Genomic DNA, 15,354 nt, shown 5'->3' with positions numbered 1-15,354 from the left:
CCTTTTGAGACATGGTTAAGAAATAAGTAACTGAAAGTTTCTATAGAAACAGCACTAAAGAATCATCTTCCTTAGATCAGACTGGTCCTTGGGCAAGAGCCAGTGAATTATCCAGGCATCAAATCATCTGACTATACCGATTGCAAATTTTTTACCATTATTTCATCAGGTTTCTGACTACATAGTGAAATAAGGGAAGGAATTCCCAATGTAAGAATATTAAATCTGCAAGCCCATGTTCAAGCGAGCAGTTTTCATGAGCAAAGCTTTAAAGCACGTGTTAAAGTTTGTGGGATTAGTATCTGGCTAACTGATGACAGCCCCGATCCTGAAGGCACTCAAGCACAAGTAACCTTATATCAAGGAGCAGTCCCATCAGACACACATGCCAAATGTCTAGAGCAATCATACCTATATATGGGGGCAGGAGGAGAAAAGGAAGAGATAATGACTTCATTTGGTTTCATACAACTTTTTTAATCAAGTCAGCTTCCCCTTTTGCAAACTTGTATTCTAAAGCAAAGGTCCAGAAAATTGTTCAGTATTTTCTTTCTTTTCTGTAAAATATAGGTATTAGCAGAAGAAAAGCAGAGAAATATAATATCTGAAACCACGGAATACAAAGCCACAACTGGCTAGGGTGCCTGGGCAATTGCTCTTGCATCATCTTACTGGAAGGACATACAATGCACTAGAGGGTTTTACTGGAAAGGGGTTCAGTTACCTGATGCGATTTATGCTGAAAGAAAAAATCACACTACATTTTAGTTATCTGACCACTGTGCCTCACATTTAGTTGTAAGCTGGAAGGGGAGCCTATAACCATTGCACAAAGTATACAGATTAGTAGTCTGTATTCATGCATTAAATTATGATGTAACTTGTATCCTTACACTAGCAACCAATTTTCAAACTGTTTTTTGCTAGGAGGGATTATGACCACATGAAGCCTGACCTCCTGCATAACACAGACCCCCTTTAGGCCAAATGATTTCTATCTGACCAAAGGATATTTTCCAGAAAGGTAGGTCATCTTGATTTGAAAACTAAGCCAATTGATTCAGCCAGTTAAGACTCTTCCAAGTATCTCTGCACTCTCTGCTCTTTGGGGACCAGCATTCCAGACAGTTTACAGACCAGACTGATCACAAATTGCCCACAAACGGTAATGAAATCAAGGGATGACCTACAGTAGAATCAACTTGGTACATTGTAAGTTACCACCTCTGAAAACACACACACTTTAGAGTATATGGACTCAAATACCTGTAATAAGTAACAATGTTTACAGCTGTTTGGATACCCGTGGCACAGATCTTTGGTGCAGGAATATTTCTCCCTCTTTCTTTTCTTTCTTTTAAAATAAAACTAGTGATTTTTTTTTTTATCTTCCATAAGAATTTTTCTTTGCAAAACACCAATTACTGGTGTTTTTAAAGGAAAAGCAAGTTTATGCACCTTACACATGAATTTTTTATTATAAAAGGATTTTCTTACTGACAAATAGTAACCCTCTTTCACAAAAAGTCACGCTTTGATTTAAATAAAACACACATAAAGATCAAGTAGCCTTTATTACCTTTCTACAGTCCCCCTGACAGCAATCTTATGATTATGTTTGTGAGCTAGCAGTGTTTTACCTGTTAAAATACACCAGGTTCTCAAAATAAATTGGATTACATATTCAGGAGTGAAGACCTGGATTATGTATTACCTCTAGGGCACCTTATTAAAACACCGAAGCCAATTTATTTACTGTTTATGAATGATAATAAATAATGCCACTTCAGACTCTAAAAATTACCAGCAGCCATGGCTTTATTGCACAGTAAACACCATCAAAAAGCTCAGGAAAATATCAGACAGTGACACTTCCCATTCAGCTTTAACCATGCAGTCCTCAGACTTGAGGTGCTTTCAGCACACACCAGCGACCTGTGATACATCCATTCTTCGGTGTCACAGGCAACGTGCATCAAACCTTGCCTAGAGCTGGAAGGAGGTCACTCGGCAGTTGGTGCCACTGTTGTGCCTGATACTGCCGCCCAGGGACACCCTTCCCTCCTCCCAGGCGACAAGCATGTGTTATTCACTTGGCTCCCGAGAGCTGAGCCCTGCTCTGCCACATCCTTCTCCCAGCTCTACACTAATATAATCTACAGCCTGACAGTCTCTCAAGACACCTTCTGTTAAGAGATTTTTATCTTAAAAAAGCTTAAACAAACAGCATGCATTCTTTTAGCACGTATAGCAAATACAGAAGTATACCCTCCAAAGGAGCTAAGATTTAATACAGGTCAGACTGTGACTCTTGGAGTCATGCTCATGAGCTATCACTCAAATAGTCCCATGGATGTCAGCAGCCTATTTGTGTATGAGCTCAACACTGTAACGACGAAAGTTTGCAAAGTCACGTGTGTCATTAGTAAGAATTTTTCAAAACAGGCATCGTGACATTCCAACACTGAATGAAACACACATTGCTTAAACGGTTCCCAATATTTAAAGTGTGCTGATGACCCCTTCTCCTTCCACTAAGGCAAGATGGACACATAATGTGCTCTGGTCATAAATCTGAAACATCCAAGGGACCTATTTGGATTGTAGATGTCAGCTGGTTTCTGAGAAAGCCTCAATCAATAGCGTCAACTTAAGTCATATTTGCACCCTGAGCATTCAGTTTTATATTGATTTAATGGACAATGAATAAACTCTTCCTAAAGTTACAGTGTTACTTCCTGGACTATAAAAACAATAACTCGTAACAACACATAGCTGTATTGTTTTTCCTAGTAACTATAATGAATCATTACTCTTCCATTCCTTCTCAAGGCAGTCCACGTGTTTATGTGATTAGCCCTCTCATGTTGTTATCACAAGATGAGGTCATCCAATTACTTGTCTGACAAAACTCAACTTCAGAGTTGAGCAGTAACAATCTGAACTCCATAGTTAATATTATGGACAAATCCTTTTAAAGCGGGGGTCACTTCTATTTGATTTCTTTTCATGGGAGAGCCTAAATGAATAGTAAATATTATATACTACTGAAAAATAATTGCAATGTTAGACTTCCAATCCTGGTAATATTCATAAAAGTATGAAAATAACCTCTTCTTTGTGAGCACCACCCTTGGAACTTTATGAAGGGTTACAGAGTTTTGTTTCATAGGTGTTCATTCATATACACGAAAGCAAAATAACTACTAAATACTTACTTGATAACTGTCTTTCCATGTGGATTATATAGCATTAGCTTATATGGACATGCAATGTGGTACCAAGAAAAGCAAATTCTTCCTCTGAAATTAAGGCCTAAGATTTGTAAGTCTTCCCCAACACCTGCCTTTGTTGCTCTTGCTTTCTACCCATGCAGTTTTATAGAGCACTGATTTACCCAGCCACCGTTTCCTTTGCACACGAGTTTTCAAACATGTTCAGTGAAACTGATTTTGAGGAAGTACTGTCACTCTACTGACATTTAGCAAGACAAGCAGCAAAAACAGTACTTGCTTTTTCTGTCTTCAGGCTGATAAATACAAATGAGAGAAGATTGAAAACCTAACCACTAATCTTTAAAAAAAAAGCTCAGGAAGGGCCAACGTGATGATCTGGCTTGACTACTGCTGGATAAAGCGGTAGGTTACAAAGGATAAAGCTTTCATCCTCCCTTCAAGTTTAATAATTGTGATTGAATTGGATTACCTTCTAAATATCTTAATTTAAAAGTGGACAGCAATTGAACATCTACCACAGTACTTGTCAAAGTGCCCAAACAACTCATGACCATCCCTGTAAAAATCTGTATCTTAACTCGAACCTAAATCTGACTGGGTTTAGACTTTGAGCTTTTAGAACTTTTTGTAACTTTGTCTGCTAAGCTGAGGGGCGCCAATCATTGTAAGATGTAACCACATTTGTCAGTGCTAGCTACTAAGCAACATCTAAAATATTTTAGGGTTGTAAAACTTTGCTTTTTCTCTTCAACAGAGAGGAAACCAGAATGTGCATTACAATCTATATCTACCGCTACATACAGATACATACACACACAGCAAAAGAATTGCCTTTATTTCCACTAAGGCCCAGTTTACAGATATGAAATGTCCAGGTGCAGTAACTCACACAATAATACATCCAAACAATAAGTTCCCAGAAACAAACCCACTAGACTTGACCTGAAACAAAAACCTAGCAGAAGTAGGAAAAGGCTGAGTAGAGAGATGAGCATTGACAGGACATGCTAGACAGTTACAGGTATGTGAAGACTTACAACACAGAGGAAATTGATATTTGCACAAAAACCCAAACAAATAATCTCACACAACTGAAGAAAATAAATTTTATAGTACATGTCAATCACACCAGGCTATATGAAGTGATGGGGAAACAGTAAGAAGAATACAGATGGAGTTACAAATGCTGTCAAGGTATGATACAAAAATTTACTTATAAGTTTTTAAAAAACCAACCAAACAAAAAAAAAACCAAAAAACCACACAATGCTTGGGAAAACCATGACCAAGAACCATTGACCAAAACAGCAGGGAAGTCACTGAATTCCACTCAAAATTAATTCTTGTTAAGTATCCCAATCTCTCAGAGTAGCATAAGCAAATTAAAGAGATTTCATCCAAGAGCAAAATTTAAATCAACTATATCTGCACCAACCTAAGATTCGGATAAACTATATAAGATTAAAGGACAAATCAAGTAAGTATGAGCAATTGAAGAAAAAAAACAAACGAAAACAAAAAACAACAACCACCACCATCACTAAACTAAGAAAACACAACTGTAAACTGAATCTAGCCAACAAAATCAATGGTACAAATTGAGAACTGAAGGGTGCACAGTAAATTCAGCTTGAACTAAGGAACAGTTCTGAAGCACATCATGGTCAAATACAAGCTAAATCTGAAGAGAAGCAATTTCATTATTCAAATTCTAACTGCTCTGACTGAATACCTGCAGATACATCAGATTTCAATAAGCTATCAGAGGAGGCACTTTACCAGGGAAAGAAATGATGCTGGACAGAAAAATCCCAAGAACTTTGGCTAATGAAATACTGGAAAACACAGAGGGGAAGCACAAGACAGGACTGTGAGGAAAGAACCAAAAACACATTAAGTAGTTTCTAGTTGAAACTAAGACTGCTGCTGTGGTAGGAATTCATACACCCCTATCTGGAAACTTCAGAAAAAAGAAAAAAAGAACAATCAGAAATCAGGCCTAGAAAATACTTACTACCTTTCTTTTGAAAAGAAAACAAATGGAAAGATTTTGAAGAAGTCCTCCAGAACCTAAGCCCACCTCAGCACCAGATTTAGAGGCAAAATGCAAATGTAGACTACTGAATATCAACATTGGTCAGACATCAGAAGCATGATTAGTTTCAATCAAAGAGCTAAAGAAAAGCAAGATCTCAGTCAAATGCTTACAGCCCTTTGTACTCCTTGTATCATCATACTTTAGCAAAGTCGGTGGCAGCAACAACTCCTGTTTATTACAGGAAAAAGCCATGCACGGAGTGTGATACTATGAAGGATAAAAAAAAGTGGAGATCATAAATCTTAGGGAAGAAAAGAGAAAGCTGAATGGATTCTGCCTATACCAAATACTTACAAGAAGAACAATCATATTTATTAACTTTCAAAAGCATTTGAGAGTATATACCGGCATACCTTGTGGAACCTTTTTTAATTCTACAGAACTCTAACTGAAACTGTCAAGAGCCTAAACCTCTGTGAAATATGATATATTCTTACAGAGGTACATAACTGGACAGCGGAGTGATGGAAATATGGATACTGATGTGAAAAAGTGCTATTTTCTCTATACCTTTCGGTGTGGGACCAGAGAGTAATACCAAAAACCTTGTAAGCAATACAAACTCTGGTATAACGCAAAAAATTACTAGGAGGCCTAGATGTTTATTGCTTATTATATCCCATGTGACATTTCCAACAGGGTATCATACAAACAGAGATCTCAGGAGAAATAGCGGGCCATCCTTGAATTCCATGTGTCAAGCAACAAAATTATGTCAGAAGGTAAAAATGGCAAATGACAGCTCAGCTCAGAGGCCTTGATGGGTCACACTACTCAAAGTGTAAAAGATGAAGTAACATCAAGGGAAGTCTTTGACCAAGAAGCATTACAGTACAGAAACTAGAGTTACACCAAGCAACATCTCAGTGCACTGCCTGTAAGAACCGGAGATCAAGAGAAGCATTAGGCAGGAAATGAGACACCTTCCAATTAAGCACCTGTGAAAGTGTCTGGGAATCCAACAGAAAGACTGGTGAGTCAATCTGGAGAATCAAACCGCAGTTCAACCCTAGACATCTGCATGTCCTCTTGAAGCGGAAGTGTGAAGAAGCAAACACACCCACAGCAGATCCTAACGAGAAGCTCAGCAGCACCAGAGCAGATTTGGTGTAACACCAAATGACAGAGTGGAGTGGAAGAGACTAGTTTCCACCCCATGAGCCAAAATGAACATGGAAAACTGATGGATAGGCTGCCCACTCATGTCAGTGATGCTAATTGCATGCATTTTGATAAATGCTCTATGTCAAGTATCAGAAAGCACATGCTTTCTATTCCAGTGTACCAAGTTTGACATGCAAAATCCTACTTAGTTGAGTCAACAAGGACAGAAAGTGTCAAGTTTGTTAAAGCATGTACCATCCTTTCATCAGGCAGATAATATACTGGCCAAAAGCTTTTCTAAATCTTAAGTATAAACAGGTTTCCAAGCAGCCTCTTCCTCAACCCTTTGAATTGAGAGGTTGAGAGCAAGATAGAATCTTATCTCCAAATTTGAGCTACTAATTGTGTTGACCAGCAAGGCCACAGAAACGTGTTCTGAGTTAAAACAGAACTTACTTAATACTGTCACAGTATTAAAAATTATATTAGATTTGACATTGAAGGCTTCCATCAGCCAGCCGAGCTCAGAACCTCTCCCTTCTGCCTTTCCAATGTGGAAATTACATGATAACCCCTTCTGCAAAAATATCTGGGGAGAAAGATAGTACTTCATCAATTTCTTTTATCACCAGAAGTCAGCAAATTTCCATCTGCTCTCTTCTGCTTAAGCATTTGAATCATCTTTGGCAATGTATCGTGGACTAACAAACTCGTACTGACTCTCTCACACATGCACTGTCCCAGCTGTAAGCATAAATACCCTATCTGCAAAATAATTCACTCCTAAAAGCAGTTCTTGCAAACTAAGAACAATTTATTTGCCTTGGGATTCAAAGAGATCTTACACTAACATTTTGAACAAAATTACTTAGAATTTCATCTCCACTTCACACACAAATGTACACACGCAAAAGGAGCGCAGCAGTCACAAGCTAATCGTACCACACCCTCAATCTCTCTTCCTGTAAGCTCCAAGTGAATACATTGCTCTACCATCTACTATTAGTCATGCTAATTCCTTGCAATATTGTTTCCAAATAAAAGAGTTTGCAAGCATTACTACAGTATAGCAGAAAGCAGGTAGGGACATTTTTTAACCTATTTGTTGCATCAGAATGCAAGATATACCTAATAACACAAAAACGTGAGCCCTTTAGTTATTTATAAACTTCATGACATGTTCAAGATCCTTACATCCAGGAAAGGAATATGGTCATACAGGGCTCAACGCCCAAATGGTGGGAGAGATCTGGGTTCATGTTCTCTCCAAATGCCTCTGCTTCAGCTGGTGCAGGTTGCCGCGTAACACACTGGATCCCTCTGGAGAAGGAAGTTTTTCATCCAGGCCAAACTACCAGGCTGCCCAGGGAAGATAGCTGACAAGCAGGAAGCAGAATAGCTATGAAGGAGAGAGAGTTAAAAACATCCAGCACCTTTGAGAAAATTAATAAGAGGAAAGAAAAGACTTTTTCCCCTGTTGGTGAACAAAAGGAAGATGAAACTCTTGAGTGAGGGTCACACAGAAGCAAAATACAGGCATGGCATTATGTGCAAGGCATGAAACAATTTCATTGTGGAGAAAGCTCATCAACCATCAAATACTTTTAAAGCAGAAAAGTACATTTTTTGGTCTTGTCCTGGAAGATTAATGCAGTGATGCAAGATAATACGAGTTTGCAGAACAGCTATGAAAATCCAATTTAAAATCCAATTTATAAGTCTTTCCCGTTTTTCTTTTGTTAAAAAGGAAAACAACACCCAAACAACCCTTCAGTTAAGGCATGCTTACAAAGGAAAGTCACGCTGATGTGACTGGTACTGACATAGACACAATAATTTAAAAGACTCCAGGCCTTAATTCAGTATAAAAATGGATCCATACTGCTTAGTAGAAAAGCTATAGCTCTTAAGTAAACTATTAATCAGATACATAACAAAAGGATCATCATGCTTCTAACTTGTTACAATGCAATATTAAAATAAGAGCAGAAAATGTCTCCAATGTCCAAACGAGTGTTTAAATAAGAGAACATTCTCTGTTCAACTAAGTTATGTAAATCGAGGCCCAGAGGAGAGAATCAGTGCAGAAAGGGCTGGTATTTCACCCCTTCCTCCTCCAAAGCAACTGATACTCCTTTTCCTGCAAAGGATTGCTGTACTCTGAGTGGATCCAGGAGAACGGGTAATGCGAGTACTGCTCTTCTGCTTCAACATAAAGCCACCCAGAATTACTTTCACACCCCACCCCCCTCTCCCCAAAGGCTGTATAAACTACTTGTTTTTAGACTGAGACATGTCAAAATACCTAAAAGATCCGGTCTTCTGGACTTTGCTTGGGTGATGGTAACCTCCATCCACAGGATGGTGGTAAGTAAGTGATGGAGGACAGGTAACACCAAGACCCTGGCAGCTGCTTCGAGGGTAATCACTAGCCTTCAGCCACATTTTCACAGTCACAGCACCCAGCCACAGTGCTGTCTGAAGAGGTCTGTCCCAGCCTTCCCTCCTCATTCCCATTCATCCACAGGAAAGCGCTCTATCTCTTCCTTCAGCTATGCCAACACAACCGCATTACAGCGCGGCCCCAACTTAGCTCTTTGAAGTCTGACATGTTCACAGATGGAGAGGAGGCGTTGCGCTTAACCCTGATCAGTTTGCTGACTGGTTAGTTTCACAGCAAACCTAGAATCGAGGGCAATGCCAGAGAATCAATGCTTCTCATCATCGAACCACTGCTTAAGTGACAGAGTGAAACCATCTCATGTCATCAAGCCCACAGCCTCATCAATTTGAAAGTCAATTGTCATTCTACAATTTTAGACAAATGACTTCAAGAGTCAATAATGAGGGAGTACAAGTCAGCAGAAGTTAGACAACAAAAAAAAGTGACAGCTGTATTTACATCTTCCCTTGCATGTATAAATTCAGACCACTCCCACCACGGTGAAAAATCTTACATACAATATTTCTAGTCAACTTCAAGGACACATAATCTGGTTTCCCACAGAGCAACCAGGCCAAATTTTATACCACATTCCTGGGTGGATAACTTTTTAGATTAATCTGAGCAAATTTCAGCATTATGTCACTACAGAAAAGGCAATTAAAAAAACAAAACAAAACAAAACAAACCAAAACACACCCACAAAAGGTTCTTTTTTCCTGTTTCTATACTTTTGACCAGTTAACCTCCACCTCTGTCACGAGAACTCTATCATTACGATGTACAGAACTTCCACAGGGTCATTCTAAATGCTATCATTATTACAAACAATGTACCCTGTTGACTGTTTCAGCAGACTTATTTTGAACCCTCAGCATCAGCTAGGTCCCTCAATACCTTGCTTTTAGCTGGTCTTACCTACCAAGAACAATCCATTGGCTTTCTTCACCTGCCTTGGCCCTCAACGGGCAGACCACAGCTGTTACAACAACCGGTGTAAAATTCCAGTATTTCCATGAAAAATAAATAATCCTAAATTCCACTTACTACTGTGCCTACCAAGCTGGGAGTGGCTGGATACTCTATAGCCCTTTCTTTCTTCCTCTCCCACCTTCTGTCCACCACTGTGTCAAAACCCCATGTGCTAAAATGGCAAGGTCTGACAAGTTCCCGTACAGCCCTTTAACTACTGCCAGCACTAATAACTTCCTGCATGCTAGTAGCGGGTGTTTGTTTAGTTATGGTTCTGGCAACATACTGAATAAAAGCTACAACTTTTTTCCAGCCCTTCCCCCTACAAACAAAACCCATAGAAATTGTTTAGCTACTTGTTGCTACTCCCTCAATCCCACAGCAACTGCAATTCCAGGCAAAGCACAGACACCAATAAAAGCTACATGGAAAGCAGTTTTCAAAATACGCATAGAACTTTTGCATTCTAAACCAATATTCACTATAAAGACTGCACTCACATACTAAAATAATGGATAGTGCACAAAAACTTAAATTCCAAGGGGGAAAAAAAATGCAGAAACAAAGAACTATTTCTGTATTCTGAACTCCTACCAAATGCTGCCAGCTTATCTGACCTTCACAAAAAAAGGAGTGCACATTTATGAATCCTACTCGCACTCAAAGACTAAATCTTTAAAAGTGATCTCTCCATCTGTACAGTGGTATCATCAATCAGACTATTATACATATAACTGCAAGAAGGCTAGAAATACACGCACTGTGCAAACAGGTTGAAGAGACAATCCAAAATTCTCAAAATGTTTCCCCATAACTACGAAATGTTTGGGAAATTGACTGGGTATCTCAAACGATCTCTAATTCAATGATAACAAAGTCAGAAAGGTACAAGAATGCCTTGTCAGACCACCTACAGTAAGATAGAGGAAGAAATCCTTAGGAGGCCAGAGGGTAATCCATAAAAGGAGAGTCAGCAAAGAATTCCTCAGTAAACACAGCAGGGGCAAACTTTTAAGGCAAGAAGTTCTTTTTATGGATTTGTCAACACTATCCATAATTTAAAAAATTTAAAAAAAAAAAAAATCTACAGCCAACGTACGGTGGCTGCTGGTCACTTTCCACGCAAGAATGAGGTGGTTTATCAACATACAACACTGAAGAAGACAGAAGATCTCAAGAGCCTACATGAAAACACACTCTACAGTGGTGTGTTAGTTTAGATTATAAATTGTTTACAAGTCCATAGAGCATTCAAAGGCTGAAGAAACACTTAATCTCCTGGTAAACATGCACAGGAACTTGAACCAAACATAGATATAGTCCATATGTTTATTTTGATTAACCTGAAGAACTAGTTGCAATGCAAGTGGGTAAGAATGAAACCACAGCTTTTCAGAGAACGAGTTTGACTATTTTCTGCCAATTCAAGAAGGAGTGGTGGTAACACCATCGGGTTCTGTATCTCCAATTTTATAGAAATGCATATACATTATCTAAAAAAGATGAAAGGTTTCGGCAAATGTATATGCACAGTATTACAGAGACCGAGATGCATATGATCCAAACATCTACAAAAGTGTCTCCAGTTGCCAGCGGTCGGAAACAAAGCACTCCGGGAACATACTTTACAAGGACATCCTGAAGAATACGGAGAAGCTGAAGCAAATCTGTTCTCATAGTACATGTTTGTGAATAACAACTTGGTCTTATTTTAAACAACGCCTGTTAGAGGTTCAAAAATAAAATCCTGCAAGCATCTGGGCAAGTCACACCCAGACGTATGAAGGCATCGGACACCGGTGGTCACCTGCACAAGCCTTCAAGTGCGTGAATCCTCAGGGAAACCGTAGCGTATTCCACACAGCCAAGCACCTGAACACCACCAAGGCGCCCAAGGACCCCGCCGCCCTACAGCGGCACCAGCCGCCGCCCGCCCGGGAAGGTGGCGAGGAGCGGGGAGGGTCCCCTGCAGCCCCACGGCGGCTGCGCGGGTGTCGCTCCCCGAGGGCCGTTATCCCACCCGGGACCCACCGCCAGCCCGGGGGAGCCGCTGAGGGAGACGGCGCGAAAGGCGGCCCCGCCCCGCCCTCCCCGGGACCCCGGCCGCCGCCGCCCTTACCCGCCAGTCCCCCGCCGCCGCCATCGCCGCCGTGCCCCTTCCTCCTCTGGAGGATGAAGTAGGGGTTGGCCCGCTCCGTCACCCACAGGGCGTTCGCCAGCAGCACCTCCTCGGGGTTCACCCACATGCTCCCAGCGCAGACAAAGGCCGGCCCGACCGGCTGGCTGGCTGCGGGGCGCGGTGACTCACGTACGCACCGGCCGCATCACACGCCACCATGCCCGGCCGCCGCGGCGGACGGCGCAGCCCCGCGGGCACCGGCGGGCGCAGGGCGGAGGGGCGGCAGCCGCATGCCCCCGCCGCCTACCCGCCCACTGCCGGGCGCGGAGGGGCGGCCGCAGCGGCCAGGGGCGGCGGCGGCCCCGGCAGCACCCGCCGCAGCGCCGAGGGCGGCAGTGACATCCGCGGCCGGCTCGGCCCCGCGGCCCGCCGCGCGCTCGCCTCCCCGCACAAAGCCGGCGGGAGCCGCCGGGCACCCGCACCCCGCGCGCCGCCGCGCGCCCTGCCTGTCGGGAGGGGGAGCGCGCTCCGCACTCCCCGCACCTGCGCGCACGGTGGGGCGGGGCCGCCGCGCGCCGGGAAGGGGGGGGGGCGGGGCTGCGGCGCGCGCGCCGCGGCGGCGGTTGCCTCAGCGCGGCCGTTGCAACGGCCCGTCCTACTGCGGGTGGCGGGGGCACGGCCGCCCCGCCTCGCCGTCCTTCCCTCGCATGCCTCGGGGCGCCGAGGGGCTTTCCCCCTTCAGCAGCCATCGCTGGCCGGCGGTCCGTCCCTGGCATTAATCTGCAGGGTCGCTGGTGGGGGTGATAGTAACATCCCCTTTTTAACTGCCTGCCTTGAGAGATTTGGCCTTTCCGTCCCTTGGCGCAAAGAAGTTTGTACGATTGGGTGCTGAAAGGAAGAGAGGGCTCTGGCCTCGGCTTTGAAGGAAGCCGTCCACAGGAGGCGTGGGGCTGCCCTCTTGCCGGAGCCCATTTTGACGTACCCCTTCTCTACCGCGCTCAACGCTGCTCTTGAGGTTCACCTCTGCTGCTGAAGGCCACATCGTGCCTGCTGCCTAAGACTGGGGGGAAGTTTTGAGGGCCTGAAAAGCCCTAAAATAAACCTATATATTTGGCAGGTATGCCAAGCACACTCGGACGGTATAGTAGTATGTATAAGTAACACGTTTTGTACCCTCGCAGCTTTGAACAGTATTTTGATTTCCAAATTTGACTTGCTGGCCTCCCTTCAGTCAGAAAACTGTTACTGTCTGATCAGATACTTATCTTTGGTTTATTAAAGATGTTGAGAAGAGTAAATTAAACCCCAAAGAAAACATAAAAACCATGTGCCAAGCACAAACGTTTCATATACGCAGGCCGTAGCTTTACAGTAAGTGTTTAGCCTTTCGTCACCTGGTGCTGGTGTGGAGCTGGACACCCAGCGCTCATCACGTGGAGATGGACACACTGTCATGGGAGAAATGACTCCCCGTCTGAGGTAGCGGTCATGCGGCTGTTACTGTGTAGGTAAAAAGTTCAGGAAAGGGAAGTGACCGTCTCTGACGAACGCTTAAAAATTGATAGTACTGCTATGGGTCCCACTGCACCATGGGGAATATTCATCATTGTCACTAAGGCAGGAGACTGTGATCTAAATGGGAATGCAGAAGAGCTTCTTCACCCTTTCCAAATTTATCATAGAATCAGATTATTTTGAATTTTAGTATTGCTGAAATGACCTTGTCCTTTTAACTGGAAGATTTTGGGAGGGAGTAGTATTTTTAAAGAAAATCTCTGAACAAGCAAATTTCTTATAACTTTGAGAAGAAATTTCAGGATTGTTTTTTTTAAACCAACTCTAGTTAAAACCTTCATGCCAAGTAGATTGAACATTAAATTCTAGCCTGGCTAAAAGTAGTGGCAAAAATTCCTAGTAGCTTCCTTTAGTACAGGCAGGGTGTCACACACACAAGGCTTGTCAATGCTCCTGTGTTGTTACAGGAGTACTGATGGCATTACATACTAGTGATGTATGTAATACAATACTAATACAAACTAAGGATTTCTCATAATGCTATATTATAAACCTCTCACGGAAGAAAATAAGCATGATTCTAGAAGGACGACCATTCTGTACAATGTCGTCAGACTAATGGACAATAACAGTACTCAAGCCGGAAAAAGATGAAATAAAGCAGACGTTTTACCATTTATTCCCCGGAAGACCTTCTTACAATGGGTCTTTTTTTTAGATGCAGCCAGCTAGCATTTGCTAGTGGTTCAGGACAGCCATTCAGTTGATGAGGAGCAAAGATAAAATAGCAGGATGTCAAAAATTATCTTTGAGAAATGCACACATTGTTCAGATTGGAACAATAGCCGTATAGGTCCTACACAAAGCCTTACTCTAGCATGGAGAAGCACCTAGCCATCATCATCTAGAACCTTAGAGCCTTCAACTGCTGTAAATCAATACCTTATTTGTACATGGTGAGGTGGGTGTTTAGATTTTTGTGACAAGTGTTTTGTTTTATAAATAGTACTAAAGCTTTAAAAGACTGGAGGACATTGCTTTAGGTGTGATGTGGGATGAAACTGAAAGTGTGGGGGGAAAAGTATCTGAGATTTCTTAGTGTGCAGTCAGCTCAAGTGCCACAAACCTTAGTGTTTATATGCCCATAACACCTTGTATTGAAGAAACTCAAAGTATACAAAAATAATGTCACTTTTCTCATGCTCCTGCAAGTACGTATTATGAGCACTTTTACAGATGAGCAAACTAAATCATACAAAGTAATTCTTGCTTTGGGTCATCCAGCAAGTCTGCGAGTAAAAGTAATCAAATCACAGCATCTGCTACCTGTGATTCCCCACTTCCCAGCTGTGATCACAGTATCCTTCAAAGGCAGGACTAGGGTTAGTCGCTTTCAAGCCCTTTATCATCCCAGAATAATTTTATACTCTTTGGGTCTAGTCTCAAAAGCCATTAATGGGTTGGTTGCATTCATGAGTCCCATTTGTGTCAAGTGCCTGCTGTAAGATGTACGTTTTGTGTGAAGTATAAGATTCAACGCGCGTCAAGTCTTTACTCCAAATTGGAACATGACCTGCCTGATAGGAAAGAGTTAATTTCTGTAGGATTGAGGCAGCTATTCAGTACCAGGCCACCAGAAATATAATTTACTATCCCAGGAGGACAATGTCTAAATGTCTCCAAAGGGAATCTGGAAATGAAATATTTCAAGGGCAAGGAGCGAGAAGGAATCAGAAAGAATCCCAAACAAGCCCCAAGAGTTTGCAACAAGAGGTGGGGCATGTTTACCAGTATGAAAGCAATTTGAGAGGACAAGGTGTACCCTAATTACATAGGCTAGATAAGCATCTGCACCTCACTAAAAGGA

The 15,354-nt window shown here is 42.2% G+C and overlaps 1 protein-coding gene across 6 annotated transcripts in view; it reads right to left on the bottom strand.

Moving 5' to 3' along the window:
- TBC1D9 (TBC1 domain family member 9) overlaps positions 1-12,267 on the bottom strand; it is a 64,618-nt gene extending 52,351 nt beyond the window's left edge. For 3 of the 6 annotated variants that reach the window (XM_075150090.1, XM_075150091.1, XM_075150092.1), the window contains exon 1: positions 11,973-12,266. In XM_075150090.1, the coding sequence (XP_075006191.1) occupies positions 11,973-12,099 (127 nt within the window). In that variant the 5' untranslated portion in view covers positions 12,100-12,266. Of the gene's footprint in view, positions 1-11,972 lie in introns of all 6 variants that reach the window. The other 3 variants (XM_075150094.1, XM_075150098.1, XM_075150093.1) reach the window with 2 other exon arrangements.
- Between the last annotated feature and the right edge of the window lie 3,087 nt (positions 12,268-15,354).

This window comes from Calonectris borealis, chromosome 4, assembly GCF_964195595.1.
Source record: "Calonectris borealis chromosome 4, bCalBor7.hap1.2, whole genome shotgun sequence".
In the NCBI taxonomy this organism is placed as follows: Eukaryota; Metazoa; Chordata; class Aves; order Procellariiformes; family Procellariidae; genus Calonectris; species Calonectris borealis.
Note: the sequence above shows the minus strand (reverse complement) of the source record. Positions and strands in the feature narration are given on the sequence as shown.